This window comes from Acartia tonsa, chromosome 7 (genome assembly GCF_053477335.1).
Source record: "Acartia tonsa isolate MP-2025a chromosome 7, ASM5347733v1, whole genome shotgun sequence".
Classification (NCBI taxonomy): domain Eukaryota; kingdom Metazoa; phylum Arthropoda; class Copepoda; order Calanoida; family Acartiidae; genus Acartia; species Acartia tonsa.
Window position 1 is genome coordinate 15,696,428 of NC_137266.1, and position 16,109 is coordinate 15,712,536.

The 16,109-nt window shown below is 46.0% G+C and overlaps 1 protein-coding gene across 4 annotated transcripts in view; it reads left to right on the forward strand.

Moving 5' to 3' along the window:
• Nucleotides 1–16,109, forward strand: part of Glyp (glycogen phosphorylase) — a 148,892-nt gene that overhangs the window by 111,686 nt on the left and 21,097 nt on the right. For all 4 annotated transcript variants that reach the window (XM_080167704.1, XM_080167703.1, XM_080167706.1 and 1 more), the window contains exon 23: nt 57–155. In XM_080167704.1, coding sequence (XP_080023830.1) covers nt 57–155 — 99 coding nt within the window. The remainder of the gene's footprint in view (nt 1–56; nt 156–16,109) is intronic.

The following is a 16,109-nucleotide window of genomic DNA, read 5'->3' on the forward strand; positions in this document are numbered from 1 at the left end:
ACTGCTGGTACCGGGGCTAGTGGAACTTAAAACATGTTAATATATGTATATTTCAGATCAGTACTGCTGGTACCGAGGCTAGTGGTACTGGAAACATGAAGTTTATGCTGAATGGAGCCCTCACCATTGGTACTTTGGATGGTGCTAACGTTGAGGTTTGTTTTCAAGTATATTTAACACTGTACCTTGTTCTAAAAAATTTAGTGTCTTGCTTACTGGCGTAATTATAGAAGACCTAACCTAAAATTATATCAAATACTTTCTTAATTTGGTACAAATCCATGATAAATCAAACACAATTTTAATGTATATTCTTGTCATAATTGACTGTTTGCGTCCTTGTTTTACTATTTTTGTATTTAAATAATGGTGAAATATGGAATGAAATGGAATAATTTTACCAAGATCCTGATCATGTGAAGTTCAAGGAAAAAAAAAAATTTTTGTATAGGGGGTCAAAATGGGGGGGTCGGCGGTCTCACCCCCACCCGCAGGGTGGCGGCCGAAGGCCGATTTTGAAAAGGAAAATTGCTATGGATTCTTGAATGCCGTCCGGAGGTGAGACAATTGGAATTTTGAAGATCGGAGCAAAAACGCGCGCGCAGCGCGCGCGCAAAGTTGAAAAATAGGGTTTCAGAACCTCCCACTTGAAAATTTTGTCAAATTATCCATTGATTTTTTGATCGTTAATAACGCGCAGGTTTTTCAAGTTACATTAATTTCCTTGAAAACCATGAAAATATGGCAAAATGCCTTTCCGAAAAATCATGCCCCAACATTTTCCCCCCATTGGCGGAAAAGTTAGAGCACTTCAAAAAAAATTTTAGGAGGCCTGGCGTATTGGCCACTGTGGGCCTCCCGGGAGGGGGAGAAAAAATCTGAAGGTATCCACAGAACCACAATGGCCGGCTCTAACTATCATTTAGTGTTGCCGGAGGCAATTGCCGGCCGTCTTCCGGCCTTAAATTGGCGGCAAAGTTAGTGCATCCAAAAAATGGCCATTTTTTGACGTGTTTTTCGCGCGTAGCGCGGCGTGTGTGCGTGGCGCAGCCACGTGTATTCCAAGTTTTTTGTAGTCCATCCCAAGCCGGTTTAGCAGATGTGCGGCCGGAGGCGGTCGGCCCCTGAAGGTATCCACAGAACCACAATGGCCGGCTCTAACTATCATTTAGTGTTGCCGGAGGCAATTGCCGGCCGTCTTCCGGCCTTAAATTGGCGGCAAAGTTAGTGCATCCAAAAAATGGCCATTTTTTGACGTGTTTTTCGCGCGTAGCGCGGCGTGTGTGCGTGGCGCAGCCACGTGTATTCCAAGTTTTTTGTAGTCCATCCCAAGCCGGTTTAGCAGATGTGCGGCCGGAGGCGGTCGGCCCGGCCGTTTGGCCGGCAGCGGCCGTCAAAGGTCGCGAAAATCGTCAAAAATCGCTGTTTTTGCGGATTTTCGGCGGGCCGGTGCGGCCAGGCCGGTCGGCCGACCGACTTGGGACACATATCCCTGGATTCTATGGGCCATAGGCCTTCATTGCTATTTTGCACAATTTTTTTCCCCCTCATATCCTGGCCGGGACGGCCGTTCAAAGTGACCTGGGTCAAAATCGGCCAAAGGCCGTCTAAAAACGCCGTTTTTGGCCGTACTTTGACGGCCGGCCACGGCCGAACCGGCAGGCCGACAGGCCTGACCGGCACATCCGTGAAACCGGCTGGCAATGCCGGTTTTGGGGATGTAAAAAAATTGACCCCCCCCTGATGTGAAAATTTTCAGCCACAGCCCCTCAAAGTGGGGTGGGGTTTCAAGAAATTGTAACTTTTCTGTAATGATTATTACTTTGTAAATTTATTCCTGTTTTCTTCATTCCAATGATTCTTACCTTGTAAATGCATTCATGTCTTCTTGATTTTAATGATTATTACTTTGTAAATACATTCATGTTTTTTTTTGATTTTAATGATTATTACTTTGTAAATGCATTCATGGTTTCTTTTATGGTTAGACCCTGTTTTTGCACTGGTACAGGCTGACGCCTTGGGTTATTGACTAAGCCAATGCTGATGCCTTTGCCTGTAACTGTTTGTTTTCTGTTTCTGTTGCATTTTATCCTATTCCTTTCTCTTTTTCCTTTCTCTTTTTCCTTTCTCTTTTTCCTGTAAATGCATTCATGTCTTCTTGATTTTAATGATTATTACTTTGTAAATACATTCATGTTTTTTTTTGATTTTAATGATTATTACTTTGTAAATGCATTCATGGTTTCTTTTATGGTTAGACCCTGTTTTTGCACTGGTACAGGCTGACGCCTTGGGTTATTGACTAAGCCAATGCTGATGCCTTTGCCTGTAACTGTTTGTTTTCTGTTTCTGTTGCATTTTATCCTATTCCTTTCTCTTTTTCCTTTCTCTTTTTCCTTTCTCTTTTTCCTTTCTCTTTTTCCTTTCTCTTTTTCCTTTCTCTTTTTCCTTTCTCTTTGACGCTTGCCCCATTCCCTGACGCTTGCCCCACCCGGTCCCAAGGCATCAGCCTGTATCAGGGATATTTCACCGTGTCGTCCGAACAAAATAGGACGGCCTACTTTTCTAGATTATGGTGAAATATGGAATGAAATGGAATAATTTTACCAAGGTCAGGATCACATGAAGTTCAAGGAAAAAAAAAAATTTTTGTGAGGGGGGTCAAAAATGGGGGGTCGGCGGTTGAACAGCAGGGGTCATATGGGGTGACGGAGTCCGATTTTGAAAAGGAAAATTGCTATAGATTCTTGAATGCCATCCGGAGGTGAGACAATTGGAATTTTGAAAATCGGAGCAAAAACGCGCGCGCAGCGCGCGCGCAAAGTTGGAAATTGCGGAAAAAAAGGTCAAAATGTCATTTAAAATCAAATTATCCTCTCGTTTTTTGATCGTTAATAACGCGCAGGTTTTTCAAGTTACAGTAATTTCCTTGAAAACCCTGAAAATATGGCCGGATGGCCTCCCGAAAAATCATGCCCCAACATTTTCCCCCCATTGGCGGAAAAGTTAGAGCACTTAAAAAAATTTTTTAGGAGGCCTGCCGTATTGGCCACTGTGGGCCTCCCGGGAGGAAGAGAAAAAATCTGAAGGTACCTATAGAACCACAATGGCCGGCTCTAACTATGATTTAGTGTTGCCGGAGGCAATTACCGGCCGTCTTCCGGCCTTTAAGTGGCGGCAAAGTTAGTGCATCCAAAAAATGGCCATTTTTTGACGTGTTTTTCGCGCGTAGCGCGGCGTGTGTGCGTGGCGCAGCCACGTGTATTCCAAGTTTTTTGTAGTCCATCCCAAGCCGGTTCAGGGGATGTGCGGCCGGAGGCGGTCGGCCCGGCCGTTTGGCCGGCAGCGGCCGTCAAAGGTCGCGAAAATCGTCAAAAATCGCTGTTTTTGCGGATTTTTGGCGGGCCGGTGCGGCTAGGCCGGTCGGCCGACCGACTTGGGACACATATCCCTGGATTCTATGGGCCATGGGCCTTCATTGCTATTTTGCACAATTTTTTTCCCCCAATTACCCTGGCCGGGACGGCCGTCCAAAGTGGCCTGGGTCAAAATCGGCCAAAGGCCGTCTAAAAACGCCGTTTTCGGCCGTACTTTGCCGGCCGGCCACGGCCGAACCGGCAGGCCGACAGGCCTGACCGGCACATCCGTGAAACCGGCTGGCAATGCCGGTTTTGGGGATGTAAAAATATTGACCCCCCCCTGATGTGAAAATTTTCGGCCACAGCCCCTCAAAGTGGGGTGGGGTCCCAAGAAATTGTAAATTTTCTGTAATGATTATTACTTTGTAAATATATTCCTATTTTCTTCATTCCAATGATTATTACTTTGTAAATGCATTCATGTCTTCTTGATTTTAATGATTATTACTTTGTAAATACATTCATGTTTTTTTTTGATTTTAATGATTATTACTTTGTAAATCTTTTCATGTTTTTTTTTTATGGTTAGACCCTGTTTTTGCACTGGTACAGGCTGACGCCTTGGGTTGTTGACTAAGCCAATGCTGATGCCTTTGCCTGTAACTGTTTGTTTTCTGTTTCTGTTGCATTTTATCCTATTCCTTTCTCTTTTTCCTTTCTCTTTTTCCTTTCTCTTTTTCCTTTCTCTTTTTATCTTTCTCTTTTTCCTTTCTCTTTTTCCTTTCTCTTTGACGCTTGCCCCATTCCCTGACGCTTGCCCCATTCCCTGACGCTTGCCCCACCCGGTCCCAAGGCATCAGCCTGTATCAGGGATATTTCACCGTGTCGTCCGAACAAAATAGGACGGCGTACTTTTCTAGATTATGGTGAAATATGAATAAGAGTGTAACGAATTATGAAATAATTTTACCAAGTTAGCCGCATGAAGTTCAAAAAAAAAAAAAATTTTTGTATAGGGGGTCAAAATGGGGGGTCTGACGGTCTCACCCCCACCCGCAGGGTGGCGGCCGAAGGCCGATTTTGAAAAGGAAAATTGCTATGGATTCTTGAATGCCGTCCGGAACAGAGACAATTGGATTTTTTAAAATCGGACCAAAAACGCGCGCGCAGCGCGCGCGCAAAGTTGAAAATTGCGGGAAAAAAGTGCAAAATGTCATTTTCGTCCAAAATAGACGTTCGTTTTTTGATCGTTAATAACGCGCAGGTTTTTCAAGTTGCATTAATTTCTTTGAAAACCCTGAAAATATGGCTCGGGGGGGTCACAAAAAATCATGCCCCAACATTTTCCCCCCAGTGGCGGAAAAGTTAGAGCACTTCAAAAAATTTTTTACCAGGCCTGGCGTATTGGCCACTGTGGGCCTCCCGGAGGGGCTAGGAAAAATCTAAAGGTACCTACAGAACCACAATGGCCGGCTCTAACTATCATTTAGTGTTGCCGGAGGCAATTGCCGGCCGAATTCCGGCCTTAAATTGGCGGCAAAGTTAGTGCATCCAAAAAATGGCCATTTTTTGACGTGTTTTTTGCGCGTAGCGCGGCGTGTGTTTGTGGCGCAGCCACGTGTATTCCAAGTTTTTTGTAGTCCATCCCAAGCCGGTTCAGGAGATGTGCGGCCGGAGGCGGTCGGCCCGGCCGTTTGGCCGGCAGCGGCCGTCAAAGGTCGCGAAAATTGTCAAAAATCGCTGTTTTTGCAGATTTTCGGCGGGCCGGTGCGGCTAGGCCGGTCGGCCGACCGACTTGGGACACATATCCCTGGATTCTATGGGCCATGGGCCTTCATTGCTATTTTGCACAATTTTTTTCCCCCACATATCCTGGCCGGGACGGCCGTCCAAAGTGACCTGGGTCAAAATCGGCCACAGGCCGTCCAAAAACGCCGTTTTCGGCCGTACTTTGACGGTCGGCCACGGCCGAACCGGCAGGCCGACAGGCCTGACCGGCACATCCATGAAACCGGCTGGCAATGCCGGTTTTGGGGATGTAAAAAAATTGACCCCCCCCTGATGTGAAAATTTTCGGCCACAGCCCCTCAAAGTGGGGTGGGGTCCCAAGAAATTGTAACTTTTCTGTAATGATTATTACTTTGTAAATATATTCCTGTTTTCTTCATTCCAATGATTATTACTTTGTAAATGCATTCATGTCTTCTTGATTTTAATGATTATTACTTTGTAAATGCATTCATGTTTTTTTTTTGATTTTAATGATTATTACTTTGTAAATCTTTTCATGTTTTTTTTTATATGGTTAGACCCTGTTTTTGCACTGGTACAGGCTGACGCCTTGGGTTGTTGACTAAGCCAATGCTGATGCCTTTGCCTGTAACTGTTTGTTTTCTGTTTCTGTTGCATTTTATCCTATTCCTTTCTCTTTTTCCTTTCTCTTATTCCTTTCTCTTTTTCCTTTCTCTTATTCCTTTCTCTTTTTCCTTACTCTTTGACGCTTGCCCCATTCCCTGACGCTTGCCCCATTCCCTGACGCTTGCCCCACCCGGTCCCAAGGCATCAGCCTGTATCAGGGATATTTCACCGTGTCGTCCGAACAAAATAGGACGGCGTACTTTTCTAGATTATGGTGAAATATGAATAAGAGTGTAACGAATTATGAAATAATTTTACCAAGTTAGCCGCATGAAGTTCAAAAAAAAAAAAAATTTTTGTATAGGGGGTCAAAATGGGGGGTCTGACGGTCTCACCCCCACCCGCAGGGTGGCGGCCGAAGGCCGATTTTGAAAAGGAAAATTGCTATGGATTCTTGAATGCCGTCCGGAACAGAGACAATTGGATTTTTTAAAATCGGACCAAAAACGCGCGCGCAGCGCGCGCGCAAAGTTGAAAATTGCGGGAAAAAAGTGCAAAATGTCATTTTCGTCCAAAATAGACGTTCGTTTTTTGATCGTTAATAACGCGCAGGTTTTTCAAGTTGCATTAATTTCTTTGAAAACCCTGAAAATATGGCTCGGGGGGGTCACAAAAAATCATGCCCCAACATTTTCCCCCCAGTGGCGGAAAAGTTAGAGCACTTCAAAAAATTTTTTACCAGGCCTGGCGTATTGGCCACTGTGGGCCTCCCGGAGGGGCTAGGAAAAATCTAAAGGTACCTACAGAACCACAATGGCCGGCTCTAACTATCATTTAGTGTTGCCGGAGGCAATTGCCGGCCGAATTCCGGCCTTAAATTGGCGGCAAAGTTAGTGCATCCAAAAAATGGCCATTTTTTGACGTGTTTTTTGCGCGTAGCGCGGCGTGTGTTTGTGGCGCAGCCACGTGTATTCCAAGTTTTTTGTAGTCCATCCCAAGCCGGTTCAGGAGATGTGCGGCCGGAGGCGGTCGGCCCGGCCGTTTGGCCGGCAGCGGCCGTCAAAGGTCGCGAAAATTGTCAAAAATCGCTGTTTTTGCAGATTTTCGGCGGGCCGGTGCGGCTAGGCCGGTCGGCCGACCGACTTGGGACACATATCCCTGGATTCTATGGGCCATGGGCCTTCATTGCTATTTTGCACAATTTTTTTCCCCCACATATCCTGGCCGGGACGGCCGTCCAAAGTGACCTGGGTCAAAATCGGCCACAGGCCGTCCAAAAACGCCGTTTTCGGCCGTACTTTGACGGTCGGCCACGGCCGAACCGGCAGGCCGACAGGCCTGACCGGCACATCCATGAAACCGGCTGGCAATGCCGGTTTTGGGGATGTAAAAAAATTGACCCCCCCCTGATGTGAAAATTTTCGGCCACAGCCCCTCAAAGTGGGGTGGGGTCCCAAGAAATTGTAACTTTTCTGTAATGATTATTACTTTGTAAATATATTCCTGTTTTCTTCATTCCAATGATTATTACTTTGTAAATGCATTCATGTCTTCTTGATTTTAATGATTATTACTTTGTAAATGCATTCATGTTTTTTTTTTGATTTTAATGATTATTACTTTGTAAATCTTTTCATGTTTTTTTTTATATGGTTAGACCCTGTTTTTGCACTGGTACAGGCTGACGCCTTGGGTTGTTGACTAAGCCAATGCTGATGCCTTTGCCTGTAACTGTTTGTTTTCTGTTTCTGTTGCATTTTATCCTATTCCTTTCTCTTTTTCCTTTCTCTTATTCCTTTCTCTTTTTCCTTTCTCTTATTCCTTTCTCTTTTTCCTTACTCTTTGACGCTTGCCCCATTCCCTGACGCTTGCCCCATTCCCTGACGCTTGCCCCACCCGGTCCCAAGGCATCAGCCTGTATCAGGGATATTTCACCGTGTCGTCCGAACAAAATAGGACGGCGTACTTTTCTAGATGATGGTGAAATATGGAATGAAATGGAATAATTTTACCAAGATAGGATCAGGTGAAGTTCAAGGAAAAAAAAAAATTTTTGTATAGGGGGTCAAAATGGGGGGGTCGGCGGTCTCACCCCCACCCGCAGGGTGGCGGCCGAAGGCCGATTTTAAAAAGGAAAATTGCTATGGATTCTTGAATGCCGTCCGGAACAGAGACAATTGGAATTTTGAAGATCGGAGCAAAAACGCGCGCGCAGCGCGCGCACAAAGTTGAAAATTGCGGGAAAAAAGTGAAAAAAGTACGTTTCGTTCAAAATAGATGTTGATTTTTTGATCGTTAATAACGCGCAGGTTTTTCAAGTTACAGTAATTTCCTTGGAAACCCTGAAAATATGGCCGGAGGCCATCCCGAAAAATCATGCCCCAACATTTTCCCCCCAGTGGCGGAAAAGTTAGAGCACTTCAAAATTTTTTTTAGGAGGTCTGCCGTATTGGCCACTGTGGGCCTCCCGGGAGGGGGAGAAAAAATCTGAAGGTACCTATAGAACCACAATGGCCGGCTCTAACTATCATTTAGTGTTGCCGGAGGCAATTGCCGGCCGCCTTCCGGCCCTAAATTGGCGGCAAAGTTGGCGCATCCAAAAAATGACCATTTTTTGACGTGTTTTTTGCGCGTAGCGCGGCGTGTGTTTGTGGCGCAGCCACGTGTATTCCAACTTTTTTGTAGTCCATCCCAAGCCGGTTCAGCAGATGTGCGGCCGAGGGCGGTCGGCCCGGCCGTTTGGCCGGCAGCGGCCGTCAAAGGTCGCGAAAATCGTCAAAAATCGCTGTTTTTGCGGATTTTCGGCGGGCCGGTACGGCCAGGCCGGTCGGCCGACCGACTTGGGACACATATCCCTGGATTCTATGGGCCATGGGCCTTCATTGCTATTTTGCACAATTTTTTTCCCCCACATATCCTGGCCGGGACGGCCGTTCAAAGTGACCTGGGTCAAAATCGGCCAAAGGCCGTCAAAAAACGCCGTTTTCGGCCGTACTTTGACGGCCGGCCACGGCCGAACCGGCAGGCCGACAGGCCTGACCGGCACATCCGTGAAACCGGCTGGCAATGCCGGTTTTGGGGATGTAAAAAAATTGACCCCCCCCTGATGTGAAAATTTTCGGCCACAGCCCCTCAAAGTGGGGTGGGGTTTCAAGACATTGTAAATTTTCTGTGATGATTATTACTTTGTAAATGCATTCATGTTTTCTTCATTCCAATGATTATTACTTTGTAAATGCATTCATGTCTTCTTGATTTTAATGATTATTACTACTTTGTAAATGCATACATGATTTTTTTTTATTTTAATGATTATTACTTTGTAAATCTTTTCATGTTTTTTTTTTATGGTTAGACCCTGTTTTTGCACTGGTACAGGCTGACGCCTTGGGTTGTTGACTAAGCCAATGCTGATGCCTTTGCCTGTAACTGTTTGTTTTCTGTTTCTGTTGCATTTTATCCTATTCCTTTCTCTTTTTCCTTTCTCTTTTTCCTTTCTCTTTTTCCTTTCTCTTTGACGCTTGCCCCATTCCCTGACGCTTGCCCCACCCGGTCCCAAGGCATCAGCCTGTATCAGGGATATTTCACCGTGTCGTCCGAACAAAATAGGACGGCCTACTTTTCTAGATTATGGTGAAATATGGAATGAAATGAAATAATTTTACCAAGATCCTGATCATGTGAAGTTCAAGGAAAAAAAAATTTTTTGTGAAGGGGGTCAAAAATGGGGGGTTTTCAGTCTCACCCCCCCCCGCAGGGGGGCGGCCGGAGGCCGATTTTCAAAAGGAAAATTGCTATGGATTCTTGAATGCCGGGAGAAACAGAGACAATTGGAATTTTGAAATTCGGACCAAAAACGCGCGCGCAGCGCGTGCACAAAGTTGAAAATTGCGGGAAAAAAGGTAAAAAATTCCATTTCGTTCAAAATAGACGTTGATTTTTTGATCGTTAATAACGCGCAGGTTTTTCAAGTTGGAGAAAATTCCTTGGAAACCCTGAAAATATGGCCGGAGGGCATCGCAAAAAATCATGACCCAACATTTTCCCCCCATTGGCGGAAAAGTTAGAGCACTTTAAAAAATTTTTTACCAGGCCTGGCGTATTGACCACTGTGGGCCTCCCGGGAGGGGGAGAAAAAATCTGAAGGTACCTACAGAACCACAATGGCCGGCTCTAACTATCATTTAGTGTTGCCGGAGGCAATTGCCGGCCGCCTTCCGGCCCGAAATTGGCGGCAAAGTTGGCGCATCCAAAAAATGGCCATTTTTTGACGTGTTTTTCGCGCATAGCGCGGCGTGTGTTTGTGGCGCAGCCACGTGTATTCCAACTTTTTTGTAGTCCATCCCAAGCCGGTTCAGCAGATGTGCGGCCGGAGGCGGTCGGCCCGGCCGTTTGGCCGGCAGCGGCCGTCAAAAGTCGCGAAAATCGTCGAAAATCGCTGTTTTTGCGGATTTTCGGCGGGCCGGTGCGGCCAGGCCGGTCGGCCGACCGACTTGGGACACATATCTATGGATTCTATGGGCCATGGGCCTTCATTGCTATTTTGCACAATTTTTTTCCCCCACATATCCTGGCCGGGACGGCCGTTCAAAGTGGCCTGGGTCAAAATCGGCCAAAGGCCGTCTAAAAACGCCGTTTTCGGCCGTACTTTGACGGCCGGCCACGGCCGAACCGGCAGGCCGACAGGCCTGACCGGCACATCCGTGAAACCGGCTGGCAATGCCGGTTTTGGGGATGTAAAAAAATTGACCCCCCCCTGATGTGAAAATTTTCGGCCACAGCCCCTCAAAGTGGGGTGGGGTTTCAAGAAATTGTAACTTTTCTGTAATGATTATTACTTTGTAATTATATTCCTGCTTTCTTCATTCCAATGATTATTACTTTGTAAATGCATTCATGTTTTTTTGATTTTAATGATTATTACTTTGTAAATATTTTCAGGTTTTTCTATGATTAGACCCCAGTTTTGCACTGGTACAGGCTGACGCCTTGGCATGTTGACTAGGTCAATGCTGACGCTTGCCCCACGCGGTCCCATAGCATATTTCACCGTGGTGGTCCCAATCGAAAGGGACCACATATGTTCTAGATGATGGTGAAATATGAAATGAAATGGAATAATTTTACCAAGATAGGATCAGGTGAAGTTCAAGGAAAAAAAAATTTTTTTGTATAGGGGGTCAAAATGGGGGGGTCGGCGGTCTCACCCCCCCCCGCAGGGGGGCGGCCGGAGGCCGATGGAAAATCCAAAACCAGTTTTAGATTCTTGAATACCGGGAGGACCTAGGACAATTGGAATTTTGAAAATCGGAGCAAAAACGCGCACGCAGCGCGCGTGCAAAGTTGAAAATTGCGGGAAAAAAGTGTAAAAAGTACGTTTCGTTCAAATTATCCTCTCGTTTTTTGATCGTTAATAACGCGCAGGTTTTTCAAGTTGGAGAAAATTCCTTGAAAACCCTGAAAATATGGAAAAATGCCTTCCCGAAAAATCATGACCCAACATTTTCCCCCAAGTGGCGGAAAAGTTAGAGCACTTCAAAAAAATTTTTAGGAGGCCTAGCGTATTGGCCACTGTAAGCCTCCCGGAAGGGGGAGAAAAAATCTGAAGGTACCTATAGAACCACAATGGCCGGCTCTAACTATCATTTAGTGTTGCCGGAGGCAATTGCCGGCCGCCTTCCAGCCTTAAATTGGCGGCAAAGTTAGCGCATCCAAAAAATGACCATTTTTTGACGTGTTTTTCGCGCGTAGCGCGGCGTGTGTATGTGGCGCAGCCACTTGTATTCCAACTTTTTTGTGGTCCATCTCAAGCCAGTTCAGGGGATGTGCGGCCGGAGGCGGTCGGCCCAGCCGTTTGGCCGGCAGCGGCCGTCAAAGGTCGCGAAAATCGTCAAAAATCGCTGTTTTTGCGGATTTTCGGCGGGCCGGTGCGGCTAGGCCGGTCGGCCGACCGGTTTGGGACACATATCCATGGATTCTATGGGCCATGGGCCTTCATTGCTATTTTGCACAATTTTTTTCCCCCTCATATCCTGGCCGGGACGGCCGTTCAAAGTGACCTGGGTCAAAATCGGCCAAAGGCCGTCTAAAAACGCCGTTTTCGGCCGTACTTTGACGGCCGGCCACGGCCGAACCGGCAGGCCGACAGGCCTGACCGGCACATCCGTGAAACCGGCTGGCAATGCCGGTTTTGGGGATGTAAAAAAATTGACCCCCCCCTGATGTGAAAATTTTCGGCCACAGCCCCTCAAAGTGGGGTGGGGTTTCAAGAAATTGTAAATTTACTGTAATGATTATTACTTTGTAAATATTATTCCTGTTTTTTTTCATTCCAATGAGTATTACTTTGTAAATACATTCATGTTTTTTTTGATTTTAATGATTATTACTTTGTAAATGCATTCATGTTTTTTTTTTGATTTTAATGATTATTACTTTGTAAATCTTTTCATGTTTTTTTTTTTATGGTTAGACCCTGTTTTTGCACTGGTACAGGCTGACGCCTTGGGTTGTTGACTAAGCCAATGCTGATGCCTTTGCCTGTAACTGTTTGTTTTCTGTTTCTGTTGCATTTTATCCTATTCCTTTCTCTTTTTCCTTTTGTTTTCTGTTTCTGTTGCATTTTATCCTATTCCTTATCCTATTTTATCCTACGCTTGCCCCATTCCCTGACGCTTGCCCCACCCGGTCCCAAGGCATCAGCCTGTATCAGCATATTTCACCGTGTCGTCCGAACAAAATAGGACGAAATAACAACTTCTAGATTATGGTGAAATATGGAATGAAATGGAATAATTTTACCAAGATAGGATCAGGTGAAGTTCAAGGAAAAAAAAAAATTTTTGTATAGGGGGTCAAAATGGGGGGTCCGGCGGTCTCACCCCCACCCGCAGGGGGGCGGCCGGAGGCCGATTTTGAAAAGGAAAATTGCTATGGATTCTTGAATGCCGTCCGGAACAGAGACAATTGGAATTTTGAAGATCGGAGCAAAAACGCGCGTGCAGCGCGCGCGCAAAGTTGAAAATTGCGGGAAAAAAGGTAAAAAATTCCATTTCCCTCAAAATAGATGTTGATTTTTTGATCGTTAATAACGCGCAGGTTTTTCAAGTTACATTTATTTCCTTGAAAACCCTGAAAATATGGCTCGGGGGGGTCGCGAAAAATCATGCCCCAACATTTTCCCCCTATTGGCGGAAAAGTTAGAGCACTTCAAAATTTTTTTTACCAGGCCTGGCGTATTGGCCACTGTGGGCCTCCCGGGAGGGGGAGAAAAAATCTGAAGGTACCTACAGAACCACAATGGCCGGCTCTAACTATCATTTAGTGTTGCCGGAGGCAATTGCCGGCCGTCTTCCGGCCTTAAATTGGCGGCAAAGTTAGCGCATCCAAAAAATGGCCATTTTTTGACGTGTTTTTCGCGCGTAGCGCGGCGTGTGTTTGTGGCGCAGCCACGTGTATTCCAACTTTTTTGTAGTCCATCCCAAGCCGGTTCAGCAGATGTGCGGCCGGAGGCGGTCGGCCCGGCCGTTTGGCCGGCAGCGGCCGTCAAAGGTCGCGAAAATCGTCGAAAATCGCTGTTTTTGCGGATTTTCGGCGGGCCGGTGCGGCTAGGCCGGTCGGCCGACCGGCTTGGGACACATATCCCTGGATTCTATGGGCCATGGGCCTTCATTGCTATTTTGCACAATTTTTTTCCCCCACATATCCTGGCCGGGACGGCCGTTCAAAGTGGCCTGGGTCAAAATCGGCCAAAGGCCGTCTAAAAACGCCGTTTTCGGCCGTACTTTGACGGCCGGCCACGGCCGAACCGGCAGGCCGACAGGCCTGACCGGCACATCCGTGACACCGGCTGGCAATGCCGGTTTTGGGGGTGTAAAAAAATTGACCCCCCCCTGATGTGAAAATTTTCGGCCACAGCCCCTCAAAGTGGGGTGAGGTTTCAAGAAATTGTAACTTTTCTGTAATGATTATAACTTTGTAAATATATTCCTGTTTTCTTCATTCCAATGATTATTACTTTGTAAATGCATTCATGTTTTTTCTTGATTTTAATGATTATTACTTTGTAAATGCATTCATGTTTTTTTTTTTGATTTTAATGATTATTACTTTGTAAATCTTTTCATGTTTTTTTTTTATGGTTAGACCCTGTTTTTGCACTGGTACAGGCTGACGCCTTGGGTTGTTGACTAAGCCAATGCTGATGCCTTTGCCTGTAACTGTTTGTTTTCTGTTTCTGTTGCATTTTATCCTATTCCTTTCTCTTTTTCCTTTTGTTTTCTGTTTCTGTTGCATTTTATCCTATTCCTTATCCTATTTTATCCTACGCTTGCCCCATTCCCTGACGCTTGCCCCACCCGGTCCCAAGGCATCAGCCTGTATCAGCATATTTCACCGTGTCGTCCGAACAAAATAGGACGAAATAACAACTTCTAGATTATGGTGAAATATGGAATGAAATGAAATAATTTTACCAAGATCCTGATCATGTGAAGTTCAAGGAAAAAAAAATTTTTTGTGAAGGGGGTCAAAAATGGGGGGTTTTCAGTCTCACCCCCCCCCGCAGGGGGGCGGCCGGAGGCCGATTTTCAAAAGGAAAATTGCTATGGATTCTTGAATGCCGGGAGAAACAGAGACAATTGGAATTTTGAAATTCGGACCAAAAACGCGCGCGCAGCGCGTGCACAAAGTTGAAAATTGCGGGAAAAAAGGTAAAAAATTCCATTTCGTTCAAAATAGACGTTGATTTTTTGATCGTTAATAACGCGCAGGTTTTTCAAGTTGGAGAAAATTCCTTGGAAACCCTGAAAATATGGCCGGAGGGCATCGCAAAAAATCATGACCCAACATTTTCCCCCCATTGGCGGAAAAGTTAGAGCACTTTAAAAAATTTTTTACCAGGCCTGGCGTATTGACCACTGTGGGCCTCCCGGGAGGGGGAGAAAAAATCTGAAGGTACCTACAGAACCACAATGGCCGGCTCTAACTATCATTTAGTGTTGCCGGAGGCAATTGCCGGCCGCCTTCCGGCCCGAAATTGGCGGCAAAGTTGGCGCATCCAAAAAATGGCCATTTTTTGACGTGTTTTTCGCGCATAGCGCGGCGTGTGTTTGTGGCGCAGCCACGTGTATTCCAACTTTTTTGTAGTCCATCCCAAGCCGGTTCAGCAGATGTGCGGCCGGAGGCGGTCGGCCCGGCCGTTTGGCCGGCAGCGGCCGTCAAAAGTCGCGAAAATCGTCGAAAATCGCTGTTTTTGCGGATTTTCGGCGGGCCGGTGCGGCCAGGCCGGTCGGCCGACCGACTTGGGACACATATCTATGGATTCTATGGGCCATGGGCCTTCATTGCTATTTTGCACAATTTTTTTCCCCCACATATCCTGGCCGGGACGGCCGTTCAAAGTGGCCTGGGTCAAAATCGGCCAAAGGCCGTCTAAAAACGCCGTTTTCGGCCGTACTTTGACGGCCGGCCACGGCCGAACCGGCAGGCCGACAGGCCTGACCGGCACATCCGTGAAACCGGCTGGCAATGCCGGTTTTGGGGATGTAAAAAAATTGACCCCCCCCTGATGTGAAAATTTTCGGCCACAGCCCCTCAAAGTGGGGTGGGGTTTCAAGAAATTGTAACTTTTCTGTAATGATTATTACTTTGTAATTATATTCCTGCTTTCTTCATTCCAATGATTATTACTTTGTAAATGCATTCATGTTTTTTTGATTTTAATGATTATTACTTTGTAAATATTTTCAGGTTTTTCTATGATTAGACCCCAGTTTTGCACTGGTACAGGCTGACGCCTTGGCATGTTGACTAGGTCAATGCTGACGCTTGCCCCACGCGGTCCCATAGCATATTTCACCGTGGTGGTCCCAATCGAAAGGGACCACATATGTTCTAGATGATGGTGAAATATGGAATGAAATGGAATAATTTTACCAAGATCCTGATCATGTGAAGTTCAAGGAAAAAAAAAAATTTTTGTATAGGGGGTCAAAATGGGGGGTTCGGCGGTCTCACCCCCACCCGCAGGGTGGCGGCCGAAGGCCGATTTTGAAAAGGAAAATTGCTATGGATTCTTGAATGCCGTCCGGAGGTGAGACAATTGGAATTTTGAAGATCGGAGCAAAAACGCGCGCGCAGCGCGCGCGCAAAGTTGAAAATTAAGGTTTCTGAACCTGGAATTTGCAATTTTGTCAAAATAGATGTTCGTTTTTTGATCGTTAATAACGCGCAGGTTTTTCAAGTTACATTAATTTCCTTGAAAACCCTAAAAATATGGCTCGGGTAGATCACAAAAAATCATGACCCAACATTTTCCCCCCAGTGGCGGAAAAGTTAGAGCACTTCAAAAAAATTTTTACCAGGCCTGCCGTATTGGCCACTGTGGGC